This window comes from Lithobates pipiens, unplaced genomic scaffold (assembly GCF_037356315.1).
Source record: "Lithobates pipiens isolate NorthernLeopardFrog02 unplaced genomic scaffold, aLitPip1_a1.2 Scaffold_19, whole genome shotgun sequence".
NCBI lineage: Eukaryota > Metazoa > Chordata > Amphibia > Anura > Ranidae > Lithobates > Lithobates pipiens.
This window is the reverse complement of record NW_027507764.1, coordinates 316,894,969-316,910,455: the sequence shown is the minus strand read 5'-3', so window position 1 is coordinate 316,910,455 and position 15,487 is coordinate 316,894,969. Positions and strand designations below refer to the sequence as shown.

The following is a 15,487-nucleotide window of genomic DNA, read 5'->3' as shown; positions in this document are numbered from 1 at the left end:
CTCAAGTCGCCCTGACTTAGAAAAAGGTTCCTGTATGACTTTTGGGGTGACTTGCATTGACTTCTTTACAGAAGTCATTTTGCAAGCCGCCGCTAAAGTCGGATCCCGGTCACCTGAGGCAGTCGCGCTGCAAGTCATGCTGCCTCAGTGTGAACGGGCTCTTAAGGTTGGACGTTTAAGGATGTACAGTTGACATTGAGGCGAACATATAGTTTCATTAAAAACAAGTTTTATTTCATACAAAGATGTAAAAAATTACACAAGGAGATAAAATCATCTCCTACAATGTAGACAATAACATAGTACTGATGTTGATATGGTCCTGGTACCATTTTAAGTTGCTGTTACCAGGGACCAGTTGGTTGGATAGGAGTCCTGGTCTGTGATGAGCTATTGGGAGTGCATATGGCTACATACTGATGAAATTGGTGAGAACCCTTATAACATGGTACTTTTATGAAATATATATAAATAAATGTGTGATGAATTATATAGCATAGTCTGTTAGTAATGGTGTTTCTTTTAATTTAATGAGAATTAGCTATACCTTAAATGTCCCTGAAGGAGCGGAGAAACGCATTGTATTATTCTACATATATGAATTATTATCAGCATTGGAAACAAGTATTAATATCAACATCAGTACTATGTTATTGTCTACATTTTATGAGATGGTTATATCTCCTTGTGTAATTTTTAATATTGTTGTATTAAATAAAACTTGTTTTTAATGAAACGTGCTGACCTTAGTGTCGGCTGTACATTCTTAAAAGTCCAACCTTTATGGGATAGTCTCCCAAAACTTTACATTAATTATACACCAGTTATATAGTATATACCATAGTTTGTAGATGCTGGAATTTATTTATTTTTTTAACAGACATGCAGCTGAATACATTTTTGCCTGAAACCATGAAGAAATGTGAATGTTTTATTTTTTATTGGATATATCTTCTAACAGAAATGAGAAAATATATATTTTTTCATTTATATATAAAAAAATAAAAACCCAGTAGTGATCAAATGCTACCAAAAGAAAGCTCTATTTGTGTAAAAAAACAAAAAACTACCTAGTAGTGATCAAATACCACCAAAAAAACTCTATTTTTGTAAAAAAAAAAAACTATATAAATTTTATTTGCATATTGCACAGTTGCATGACTGCACAATCACCAATTACAATAGCGTAGTGTTGGCTACCAAAAAATTATCTGGTCATAAAGGTTGTAAAACATTCCTTTATTATAACCCTGTAGATGTCTCAAAAGCAACACAATACTAGTAACAATTTTGCTGATAACACACCAAAAACTTTACCTCCTTCAATTATTTTAGTGGACATGTTTTGAAATTCTGTAATATGATCTTTATTTAAAGGTTGATACGTTTCACTATCTTGTAATTGTCTCCACAATTACAGGATTTTCTTTTCTATCCTTTACCCTGTCTAAAACCTGTTATCTGTTAGATTGGTATTTCAGTAACATCTAGAGGATTGATACAATTCTCATAATTCTATATCTGTAATTTCCTGGAACCTTTCAGGAACAAGGCTGCACATTTAGATGGGGGAAAAAAAATAAGGAAGATCAGCATGCATTAAAAAAGTAAAAACAAAATTACATTGTTTAAATATGCTCTTCAACAAGGTGCTTCATTTGTGCTATACACACTTTAAACAGAAGGATAAGAGCATCTAAAATTCAAAGGAAATATAATTTTTGTAATGTATAATGACTCTATATTGTAATAATTAGAATGATGTCATATGTTGATTAAATTACATTGTAATCAATGGTTGGATTATGACAATGCCCTCACTATTTCCAGCATTACCCACACTTTTTGTCAGCTGCCACATTCTGTGTAATTTCTGTAAGCTGATGTAAACACCTAGGCTAGTAATGCAACTTATAAAAAATTTAATTTTATCTCCACCCTTTGTCCTTTCTTGCATTTAGCTTATTGTAATTATATATATTAATCAAAAAAATTAAAGGAACTATTTTTATTTAGAGTATAGCATCAAGTCAATTAAACTCCTGGTATATTGATCTGGTCAGTTAAGTAGCAGAGGGGGTTGTTAATCAGTTTCTGCTACTTTGGTGTTAATGAAATTAACAACAGGTGCACCAGATGGGCAACAATGAGACAACCTCCAAAAAAGGAATGGTTTTACCACTGATATTTTCCCCCCACTCATCTTATCTGACTGTTTTTCACGTATAGTAATGCAAGTGTTTGCATTTGGCTAGGGTCCTATAAAGGTTGTACAGGCAATCCAAATCCTTCAGGATGGACAACAATATGTGCATTTGCCAGAAGGTTTGCTTTGTCTTGCAGCATGGTCTCAAGAGAGAATGAAGGATTCCAGAAGACAGGTAGCTACTCTAGGAGAGCTGGACAGGGCCATAGAATGTCCTTAACCCATCAGCAGGATGGGTATCTGTTCCTTTGTGCAAGGAGGAACAGGATGAGCACTGCCAGAGCCCTACAAAAGGACCCCCATCAGGCAGCTGATGTGAATGTTTCTGGACAAACAATCAGAAACAGGGTGGCCTGAGGGTTTGACATCTTCTAGTGGGCCCTGTGCTAACTGCCCAGCACCATGGATCAGTTAAACACCAGAATTGGTAAGTTCACCCTAAGCATATGTGACAGACATGAAAGGATCTAGAGAAGCCGTGGAGAATGTTATGCTGCCTTTAACATTGTTCAGCATGACCGGTTTTGTGGTGGATCAGTGATGGATTGGGGAGGCATAGCCATGGAGAGACGCACAGACCTCTACATGCTGGACAATGCTACCCCGACTGCCATTATGTATTGGGATGAAGTCCTTGGACCCATTGTCAGACCCTACACTGGTGATTAGGGCCCTAGGTTCCTCCTGGTGCAAGACAATGCCTGGCCTCATGTGACGGGAGTATGCAGCCAGTCCCTGGAAGATGAAGTAATTGATACCATTGAATGGCCCCCATGCTCTCCTGACCTAAATCTAATGGAACATCTCTGGGACATTATGTTTCGGCCCATCAAATGCCACCAAGTTGCACCTCAGTCTGTTCAGGAGCTCAGTGATGGCATGGTCCAGATCTGGAAGGAAATATGCCAGGACACCATCTGTTGTCTCATTAGGAGCATATCATAAAGCCATAGCTGCCCTGGTCAACCATTTCCCCCTGTTCTCCCTGTTGCTACTACTGCCAGCATTTTATAATTTTTTCTTCTTTGCCTTCTCCCTCCCTCTCCCTCCCCCCACACGTTTTGTCAAAAATATTAAATGGCACACTGAAATCCCGAAAATCTATAACTGTAATGTTTTTGGAAGAGAACTCTCTGTGCCATCTGTCTTATTATGTTGCCCTGTTCCCATTGCCTTGTGTCTCATCTTAGGCCTGTGTTTGTTGTCTTGAGATTGTTGTGCTAGAGGCCAGTTTGCCCAAGATGCAAGGAACAAAGTCTAAGGAGCCACCTTTGCTGTAATAGTTTTTGCTGCAGGAAAAAGAAATGTAAATTACTGCACCCAAAACATAACACATCCTTACCACAGATGCACATTTATCCCTAAACATCAACATTTTCAAAAATGCCTACACAAGTGCTGCTTAGAGGTATTATCACAATTTGTTTTCTCTTGAATAATCATCTTAGCTCTACATTTAAGGAGATCAAAACGAATTGAAGTTTATTTTGTTTTGATTATTGCTATCTGGAAAAGCTGCTACCAGAGTTAAATGTAATAATTGTTTGCCTTTTGGTCACTGACAGTAGCATTTGATATTGAGAATTTATTGGTAGTTTTAACTGTTACAGATGTATTATCTGCTCTGCCCTGCTTTAGTGGCTCAGGGCAATCTGACTACTGTCAAATACAAACACGACAGGTTTTATGCAAGATAAGATTTAGTGTCTGTTAGTTGCTTAATGTTAGAGTAGGGAAATTGGAAGTGATAGCCAGAAGAAGATTAGGAATAATTTCTTGTGTGTGCTTTTTTTCTTGAAAGAAAAAATCTGACTAAAGTCTAGTTGACAGTGGAATTATGGGATGGTGAATTGCTAATGCTGCACAGCAAGCAAAATGGCCATCTCTTAGATCATAAAATCCATGCAGTTTTTTTAATATATATAATATATGTCTCTACAATTAACTGCTGCTAGATTTAATGAAGCTCTTCACATGCTAGACAGGTGGGTTTGCTTCCTGAATAATCTACACTCTCTCTGCTTGTTGAATAACCAACAAAATTTCGGTTTCCAAGCAATTTTGAAGATAACTGGTTCAAGACTAAAGCTGAGGTGAAGCAACTTCTGACCCTAGCTCTGACATTCTAATTTATAAATTCTGTATGTGTTTATGTATATGATAACAAGGAGCCTACACTGAGTGTGTTTGGATATATTCTGATAAGAATTAGAACTCGGTAAGCAAACACACTTCTATAAATGTCATTTTCCTATCCTCACTGATTCCTTCAAATGATCCTTATCTAACTACGAGAAGCAGTAGTGATGTAGGGGTCAGCAGGAGGAACCATTGAGTAGAATGGGGGACACAGGAAATTTCACTGAAGTCTTGATTGCTGCAGCAATCCAGCTGGTGATTTTTCTTCACCATATTGATGTTTTCTATAGTGGGCAGTGAAAGAGGTAGTATTTACTATTTTTTGCAGATGACATATCAGAAGTGGCTTCATTCAACAATGTAGCTTCACATTTATGAATCTAGCTGATTAACTAGATTGCATATTGGTGAACATTTGTATTTTTTAAGGTACTGTTCTGACAAAATGCACATTTCCTATAGATCTATGTTTGTTCCAATCATGTTTGAAGCTGTTTACTGTTGACTCACTAGCTCTGCTGGAAGTTTATTCCAAGCATCAACTACCATTTCCGTAAAATAAGATTTTCTAAGATTTGTTTTGAACTTTTCTCCAGTCAGTTTGAGGTCATGTCTCCGGTGTTCTTGATTTGGGTTTCATATTGAAAAAAACTGCCTGAACATTTTTCACTCCCTTGAACTCCATGGAAAAGGAAAAATGCACCTTTCTGTATAGTCTCTGCACTTCAAGGGTTAAATGCTCATTTCGGTGTAGTGGGAACAAAGCACAGTTTTATTTACTAGATCTTCATACAGGCTCTGTCCAGGTTGACTTTATCAAGTCCAATGCAGGACCCATAGCCAAGGGACAGTCCACTGCCAGAATGTAGAGTAGAGCGCCAGCTACTGGGTGAGTAGAGGACCAAGTAGATGAAATAGATTTTTTGAGACCTCATAGACAGCAATCATTTAAAACAATAATTTAACCTATACAGTACAGGGGATGCCCAACTGCAAGGGAGCATGCTTCCTTTTCCCAGAGATGAGCTTAAAAACCATATGGGTTTCTTACAAGGAGGTACTACTTTCAAAGCAAAGATGAACATCCAGGTAATGCTTGGATGAGCTTATGTAAGTTATTGTTCTCTTCACGAAAAATTTACAATGAGTTTTGTTTATCCCTAACACAAGAATGACAAAAAATATTGAAAAAAAATCATTCAATGTTTTAAGTCTGAAAATATTTTTTGGAACTTTACATGGAAGTTTTCAGTCCAACTATGAAAGATTGCAACAGAAATTCTATGTGGTAGTAACAGGGCCATGGAATTAATGGACATTTTCATTCCAAATGTTGCATTCCATGAAATTTCATTATACTAAATACTTACTATGCTTTCCTTTTGTTTTCCTATCAAAACTTTAAGGCTGGCTTTACATTTGAGCTTTGAAGTAGTATTCAGTAAAATGCAATATTTACTGTGTGGTGGGTTGCTGTGCCATTCATTTTGAATTGCACCCTAAGAATCCTTGCATGCTTTTTTTCATAAAAAAGATGCAAAATAAAAAATAAAAATAATATATATATATATATATATATATATATATATATATATATATATATATATATATATATATATATATATATATATATATATATATATATATATATATATATACAGTATAAAAAAAATTGACAGTCCAGTGTTTTTTATTATATATATAGATCAATTAATAGACCATTATTAATACATTTTTTGATATAGGTCACAGGGTGAGAACACCTCTTTATGACATTTACCTCATATATTGGGAAATCACTCACCATTCATCTGATAAGAGTGACCTATTTGGAGGAATCACCCTTCAGGTGACAGGAGTGATTATCACCCATTTGTTGCATATTCACTTGGGAGGAGTGACTTAAAGGAGAGGTTCACTCTTCAGGTGACGGGCAGCACCACCCCCCCCCCCCCTACATTTATACAACTTTTTAATATGAGAGCTTCAACTGAAGCCCCTTGGGGAAGACAGCAGCTTAAACATAAACCTAATTGCGGAATACCATAGTTTATACAACTAGGGAGTGAGCCTACAACTATGCCCCCATAGCATGCAACTTGCTGTGGGGGCACACACAGAAGAGAAGGAGCCAAGAGTGCTGGCAAGGGATTGCAGAAGAGAAGGTATGTTTATTAAACCTTTTTTTTTTAAATCTAGACTTTAAAATCACTTTAACGGTCCAATTTATAAAAAAGTGTCTTTCTCTCAACATTTTTGCAAGTATAGCAAATAATCCCTGTATTATTTGCAATACGTTTTTAACAGTTTCCTTAGTCCATTTCATTGCGCAAATGTAACAACCCATAACATTTGATCCTAAGAGAAAATTTGCTTAATAACATTTGACCATGAGAGCTCTTTGATGAGCAATGGAAACAGTAGGAGGGAGACTTATGTACAGTGTGCAATATATGGAGATTCTTATGTGAATGGCCAAATGAATGGGTGTTTGACCGTTTGCACAATATTTTTTATAGATTGCACACTGTATTACCATCTACAAGTGTCTTTGTTAGAATGAAAGATCAAATCAGGTTCGTGGAACCAAACTAAAATGTATCGAGTGTAAAGCATATCGAGCTATATGTAAATGGGCTCCTGACCTTTATTCATGTGGCATATGCCTCTATAGCACCAAATGGATGTTTCACAAAATGTGAAGTTTATATATGTTCCTTGCATGCCAAGGAGCCAGATAGGCAATCTAGTTGATTGATCATTGATAAAGATGTGGTCTTCTTTTGGGTGTACTTCCTTTAATTTTGAAAGCATTCTGTTATGTCCTGTATGGCATTGGCCTAAACATGGTTTTATAGAGAAGGGCTTTAGATTTTACAGACAAAAGCCTATACTTTGATAGCCAAAGTTAAACAAGAAATCAATTCTATAGCTCTATTATTTTTTGCTCACAATATAGTCTGAAAGTTTCCAGCTGTCAACCTTTTTTGAAGAAAATAAAACCTTTTTATAATGTACATGTTTTTATTTTTTTTCTCTCATACCACCCTAGTAGTCCTTACAAAAGGAGAGCACCTTTTTAACCCAACCATAGTGTTAAATGTTAAGTTTACATCATCAATATAGGCCAAGTACTGCATTAATTTTTCTAATTTCTGATGTCTGAATCACACACAGGTTTCTTAACAATAACAAGACACGTCAGCAAATTGCCCTGTCCTAGCCAACCTGTACTCTCATTATTGTCTGTAAAGTAGAAACAAAAATGATTCTGTTCACTTGACATTCTTAAATCTGAAAGAAAGCTGCTGGAAGCAACTCAAAAATAGGACCCAAACCTATCATCAGAGCTGCCCCAGATACCTCTGTTCTGAAAAAACATTATTTCTATGTAAAATGAGAAATGATGTCTTAGATTATTTTTAAATAGCTACAGCTAAGGTATTAGTCCATCTGCTTAAATCTGGAAATCTGTACTGGGAGGAACATGTAAAAATAGGTTGCTGATCTTTTAAAAAAATTATAATACTAACTGTCATGCCGATCCAGTTACCCTAATATATTATGATTCACTGACCGGGAACATATGCAGATAAGGGTTTCTGACTTTACTAGAGATATACTTGTTCCAAGTCAGTAAAGTTTTGAGCACAGAGAGAGACGGCCAACTCCCATTTCAAAAATAGGTCAGCAACAGCAGCTTACATACTATATAGCCCTTAGTACATGTCAATACTTCTAAGGCTTTATTGTAATAGGGCAACATCATAATGAAACGATTCAGCATGTTCAAAATAAGCAACTAATTTAGGAAACAATTTAATTTGCTGTATGCAAACATAATTTATACATATTTTGCAAGTGCACATATTACATATAACCATGTGCTATTTTTATTTTTTCTACAGCTTCATTCAGATCAAGACAGAGGAGATGGGAGCTTGAAATATATTCTCTCGGGAGATGGAGCAGGAACTCTTTTTGTCATTGATGAGAACACAGGTGACATTCATGCCACACGACGCATTGACAGAGAAGAAAAAGCCTATTACACCTTGCGTGCCCAAGCAGTAAATAGAAGGACAGGGAGACCTGTGGAACCGGAGTCAGAGTTTGTCATAAAGATACATGACATTAATGATAATGAGCCAACTTTTCTAGAACGCATTTATACTGCCAGTGTCCCTGAAATGTCTGATGTTGGTAAGTAAAGTATTTGTCTTCCAGCTTGCATTTAGAATATCAGTGGTATGTTAGAGATTACAAGACCCAGAAATGAAATGTTAAAGGAAACCTCTTGAGAGAGAAAAATGTAGGCTGACTTCTACTTTTAAAAAAGGTTACCTGGCTACTATGTCAATCCAATGACTTCTGTACTATTTAAATCACCAAAAAAAATACATAACTGCTCACTAAATAACTCTTAATACTTCTCCAGGGTTGAACATGAGTTTGATCTCAAGGATCCTGCTTGTAATTTAGCAAGTGGGCAGAAACAAAAATGGATTTGACCAGTTTATCTGCCTGCTCAAACCTCTGGCAGATATTGGTGATGGTCTGTCATTAGCAGGGTTATCACTACCATCTTTATATGACAGATCCCCACCAACTGAAATTGTAAAAAAGCTGTCAGGGATCCTACTGTAGGTGACACCATTAACCAATTATGGTCATGATTATATTTGGTCAATGATGTAACAGAGTTTCCTTGCCTTGTGTTTATTTTCCAGCAGTGTGGGAGATCTGTCCTTTGCATTGGGCATTGACCCAAACGTAAGGCTCATTACTATTTATTACATACATCTGATTGCAGCTTTACAGTGGTACACAATGATTGTGCTTTGGTACACACAAATAAATAAATAATATTATTAAAATATTATTATAAATACACATAAACATATCACAAGTCTAACAAAATAAAGTAGACCTGAAGTGTGCCCTGGTCTGCAGGATGGTATGCCAAGAGAAGGGGGCATACCCAAAATAAGTGAGTGGATGGTTTTAAGAGAAGTGCCCTAAGAAGAGGAATGGGTGGGTGGGTACCCCACACTGGAACCGACGCAGACCAGTGTGGATGGTCTGCTTAAATACCCCCCAGGCTCCTCCCATAATTTCAGGCCACCATACTGGCCTTCCTATTTGTGGTTGAAGCCCTATGTCTGGGAGAGATGTGAACCACACACCACACTTCACAAGACTAACAACATAAAGTCGTCGCTGAGGTATTGTACTTGTCCGGAATATAGATGCAGTGCACATTGAATTGGTGCTGTAGGGATAGTTGCACCATCCCGCCCAGGAAGGACATGATGGCCAGCGATTTGGACCTGCCTTTATTTATAATATTGGCCGTGGCTTGATTGTCTGTGGCAAACGTGACTGTTTGCCCTGCTCAGGCGCTGCCCCAGACTTGAGCTGCTGCCGTAAAGGGGGTAGAGTTCAAATAACGAGTAGGACTGACTGAACCTGGTAATCAGGAGGATTTCTGTGGGCCATGTTCCTGCAAGCCGGTGATGGCTAGAAATTGCCGCAAAACCGCAAAACCCCCCCAGGTACGAATTTTAAAGGAATATTTCACTTTTATCATTTCACTTTAAGCATTATTAAAATCCCAGCTCCTGAAAAAATGGTCGCTTTTAAAACTTTTTTTTGCATTGATACATGTCCCTTGGGGCAGGACCCAGGTCCCCAAACACTTTTTATGACAATACCATGCATATAAGCCTTAAACATTTGCACATTTGATTTCTCCCATAGACTTTTAAAGGGTGTTCCACGGCTGCCAAATTGTTCTCTATTCGGCGAATAGGCGAACACCCGATGTTTGGGCTCATCCTAGTGGGCAGTTATAATAAGCTGAACTGCCCTAGGGTTTGATTAATTAAAAAAGAAGTTCAGAACCCCACTGAAGTCAATGGGAGGTGAATCTGTCAAATCAAAAATGCCAGTGTTCTGTGCTAATAGGCAAGGGGGTGTAAAAAAAAGGGAAAATTTTCCATTGCAAACCTTTTTTTTTTAATTCCATGAGGCCAGTAGCAATGATTTTTTTTTAAAGCACTGAGATTTACAAGGGTAAAGAGCTGGCAAATTACATCTCCCTTCTAGCTTATTTTCTTTAAAAGAAAAAACAGCACACTGACCCAAAAGGTCCCCAAAAATACATAGAAGACCAACCCCCTCCCCAAGGGTCTGTCTTGTGTTATGGGAGACCTATGCTTTTCTTTTTTTCCCAGAAACAAGCAATGAACTTGTATTTGCTGACAATTTATAATGTGTACTTTTTCTTATTTGTAATTATTTGTAATTATCAATGTTGCAGTAGCACTTGCATGAAAATTTTTTTTTGTAGAGTTCCCCCAAAATGCATACCAGACCCCTCAAGTCTGGTATGGATTTCAAGCTCTTACCTCAGTCAAGAAAAAAAACAATGCATAATGTCACCCAGGAAATCCATACTAGACCACGTGCCCCTAAAATGGGGTGCCTTGCCTTGATGAGGACAAGATTCTCTTCTCTAATCAACTGCTAAGGATAATCAAAACATTTTAAATGAAAAGAAATATAATATGCTATAATAACATTGTACATAGAATGAGCACTGAAAAAAGGTATTCAATTTTTCTGTACGAGCAGTCGGGTCCCTTTGGTGTCTCCTTTTCTGGCATTGATGCAGAAAAGGAGGCACCAAAGGATCACAACTTGCAACCTCGCAACACTTCAGCTGAGACAGAAATAGAGGCACTTTAGTTTAATAAACTCCTAAGCGTAATAGATTAATGGAAAATTCACTCCTTCAGAGAAGGGATGAGCTCTGATGCGTTTAGATCTCTGAAGCTCCTCTTTGTGATACAGGTCCAACAGATGGCATGTTCGCAGAGTCAGGACCCCAGGCACCCACTAGAGACATCCTGGGGACAGACCTATCAAAACAAGAACTGTCTACAACAAATGGGGACAAAAGGCACCACCTTTTTCCCCTGACAACATGCACCGAAAATGAAACGAAAATGAAAGGTAAATCCAATTTGCACTGCAAATGCACTTGGAAGTGCAGTCGCTCTAAATCTAAGGGGTAGATCTGAAATGAGTGGAATCTCTGCTGATTTTATCATCCAATCATGTGCAAGCTAAAATGCTGTTTTTTATTTTACTTGCATGTCCCCCTCGGATCTACAGCAACTTTACTTCCAAGTGCACTCTCAGTGCAAAGTGGAGTTTCCTTTAGCAAATAACCCCTTATGTTTAACAGCCTGGCTTCACTTTTTCTGTGCTGTCCAGGGCAAGAGGGCAGAACTGAGTTGGAAATAACTTTCCTCACTGATGCCCCACTAAGATGTTTATTAGATAAATAGTTCATATCTGACAGTGAGGCTGCGTTCACAGGCATATAGAGGCCACGGGCACAGTGAGGCTGCATTCATAGGCATAGAGAGGCTGCGTTCACAGGCACAGAGGCACAGTGAGGCTGTGTTCAAGGACACAGTAAAAGTGAATTGATGGGCATAGTGAGGCTGCATTCACTGGTACCGTAAAGCTGCATTTGATGGGCACCATGAGGCTGCATTGATAGGCACTGCGAGGGGGCATTGATGGGCACCGTGAGGCTGCATTGATGGGCACCGTGAGGCTGCATTGACAAGGGTGTGTTTAGGGGCAGACTTAGGGGTGGGGGGGCAGGGGAGAGGTTGGGTGGGGCAACTGGTGGCAAGTAACTCTTAAGGCCTGGCTAGTGGCTCAGGACTTCAAATTTTGTGCCCTGGTGTATGATATATTATTATTTTTTTATTTGATATTTTTTTCTCACAGAAGTGGAGTTGCCCTTTAAATACCAAAACATCTGCAAAAAGTATGTTTTTATTGCTCACTCAATTAGATGATTGAAGTAAACAAAATGTTAACTATTTGCTTTGCCCAGGTATCCGATAACCTAAGTAAAGTACTGTAGGTAAAGTATGTACACCATAAAAAGCACATCCCCCCCCCAATAAAATGTTTATTTCAAGTAATAAAGAACAATACACAATAGTAACATCCAGTACATTAAGTACGTCAGTCAACAATGACAAGCATATTTTAGTTGTGTTGTATACATGGCAAGCATATAAAAATATCTTGAACATTAATCAGTCTGAACTTCCACATGAAACCTGTAAAAAATCTAATGAAATAAATAAATAAAAAATTCAACCCTAGCAAAAGTTAAAATGAATGATGCTGGGTGTAGAGCTGGAGTCTCATTTCTGTAAGATGATGATCTTAGGTGAAGGGTGAATGAGACTCTCTATTTATGTAGATGGAAAAAGGTCTGTTTCTAACTTTGTCCTTAGGTCGCATATGAGGAGTTCCATGTGAAGCCCATTGTTGCGATATGTTGAAAAGAAATTAGATGGTTGGGGTTGATCTGAAGGATATCAGGGGTGTATGGAAAGTTATTAAAGATGAAAGAGAGGGAAGAGATTGGGGAGTGGGAGGGGAAGGAAAGAAGGTTTTCCTCAGTCTTCATGGTCAGTAAAGCTACTTCTATCAGGTAGAAATATAAGTGTGTGGGGGGGGGGGGGGGTATGTTGGAAAATTGTTCTTTTAAATCTAGGGCAGTAGTGTTGGTATTAGTAGTTATAGTCTTCCTCTAAGTGGGGTCCTCCCAGACACGCCCCTTGTTGTTTTTAATGATAACACACATGAGAAACCCAAAAAGACCAAATCTAACAGAAATATCTCATAGACACGAAACATAGTTTGAACAATATTCCAATGTGTGTTTTCTTTCTACTGAATAGAGATAAGAGCATCCATTTGAGTTTGATTCACAAAAGGTTCAGTGAATCCTATCAAAAATTCAGGTAACCCAAACAGTGGTATATCCCATTAAAGTCTGTGGGAGTGTCTATGGGGCATTCTTGTAAGTAAACTCTGGCCTTTTTACGGGAGTAATAAGCAATATACTATAAAAAAAGGCATGGGAAGCTGGACCCTGCCATGGGTAACATGTACCAATACAGAAAATAACAATGAAAGGGTCTTTTTATGTGTCTTTTTGGGAGCAGCAATAAACATACACAAATTCTTTAACCACTTCAGCCCCGGAAGGATTAACCCACTTCCTGACCAGGCCATTTTTTGTGATAAGGTACTGCATCACTTTAACTGAAAATTTTGCGGTTATGCGATGCTGTACCCAAACATAACTTATGTCCTTCTTTCCTCACAAATAGAGCTTTCTTTTGGTGGTATTTGATCACCTCTGTGGGTTTAATTTGTGCGCTATAAACAAAAAAAGAGCGACAATTTTGCTTTCTGCTATAAAAAACAAAACAAAATGTATTCATCAGTGTAGGCCAATATGTGTTCTGCTACAAATTTTGGCAAAAAACCCCGCAATCAGCCTATATTGATTGGTTTGTGCAAAAGTTATCGTGTCTACAAAATAGGGGATAGATTTATGGCATTTTTTTTATTTTATTTTTTTTACTAGTAATCGCGGCAATCAGGGATTTTTAGCAGGACTACAACATTGTGGCACACAAATCGGACACATAACTGGCATTTTTGACCCTTTCTGGGAACCAGTGTCAAATCTGTCCTGTTGTTGGACAATTTTTTTGGCGCTCTTAATAATTTAGGGACTGCAGGTGACATATCAATGTAAAATTGACAGCAGTAGGAACATTTTAATGAGCAATACTAAGCCCAAATTTACTAGAGACAGATAGGGGTTCTAACACAAAAATGTAGACACATCAGAGACTTCAGACTACTTGCCTTTAGTTTTAGTTTTCTTTCAAATATTGCGGCACTGTGCTTGAAAAAAAAGTCAGCATCTAGGACAGATGGTCAGTAACAAGTGAATGCTTTGCTTTGAGAACCCTGAACACAATCTCTTTAGCACCCTCCACATTGTACTCTGGATGGGCATTTCCTACAGGCACAACGTCATACCTGTACATCGAGGACCTCTTCCAAGTACAGGGTGCACAGGGAGATGGAACAAATAAATGTTTCAGTAAAAAGCAGCACATAATACACACAATAACACTTGTTACACTGTATAGTATTAACACTACTCACTGTATTTGTGTCATGGCGGCAAGGCTGATAACAGGAAAAAAACCCTGGGAATCCATTTCTCCTTCACTGAGGAGCTTACATTGGCTAACCGTAAAAAATCAGATCACGTTCAAGACCCTTTGCCTCACCCACAAATGCGTGCATAGAGAAGCTCCGCATTACCTAATGGAGAAAATAAATCATTACACACCAAACCGCAGTCTTCGATCAGCTAACAAAAACCTCCTCCTCGTGCCCAAAGCCCGGTATAAATCCAAGGGTGATCGGAGATTCGCTGTCCAAGGGCCTCGGCTATGGAATGCTCTACCAATCAACATCCGTCTGGAAGAAAATCACCTGGCTTTTAGGAAAAAACTCAAGACCTTCCTCTTTTAGCAGATGATCAAAGCTCGCCACAGCGCCTAGAGGCGATTCAGTTCGCATTGTGCGCTATACAAGTATTTCATTCATTCATTCACTAGTGATGTCAGCGTCAGTTTGCCCTCCCTTTTATAATGAGGGGGCTGGAGTATCCAATCCCCCCCCCCCCCCCTTTATTGTCCCTTCTAAGCCTTCTGGCCACGGTTTAAAAACCATGGAGTAATGATTTATGTTTTCAAAAAATTTTACTGGGTGAATCTGCACATACATTTCTTTTGGGATTAATAAAGTATTCTGAATCCGAATAAATCTACCAAGCTCATGAATATCGGTGAGCGCGAACCACATCCCTACTAGAGGGATTACTAATTTGCAATGCATCCTAAATTAAAGATACATTGACATTTACAATTTTCAAGTGTTTAGATGTGTATTTGTATATCAGTAAGCCTATTTTACTTTTTTTTAAACCTAAAAATGTAATTTTATTATAGTAAAGAAGAAAAAAAAATCATTGATTGTACATTGTACTTGTAATTGTGCATGAACTATTTTAGCATGAAGCATGAACGGCTATGCAAGGAATCTATTGAGTACTTTGAAAATAGTTACAGCATTGTGACGATAATCTACCACTAGAGAACATGGCTCTGTATGAGGACATAGAGTACAACATCAGAATTATTAACGGGACAGCTGAAAAGAGCGAGAAAG

At 38.0% G+C, this 15,487-nt stretch overlaps 1 protein-coding gene across 2 annotated transcripts in view; it reads left to right on the top strand.

The window, feature by feature from the left end:
* Window positions 1-15,487, top strand: part of LOC143996775 (cadherin-10-like) — a 639,446-nt gene that overhangs the window by 354,253 nt on the left and 269,706 nt on the right. For both annotated transcript variants that reach the window (XM_077492037.1, XM_077492038.1), the window contains exon 3: window positions 8,254-8,548. In XM_077492037.1, the coding sequence (XP_077348163.1) occupies window positions 8,254-8,548 (295 nt within the window). The remainder of the gene's footprint in view (window positions 1-8,253; window positions 8,549-15,487) is intronic.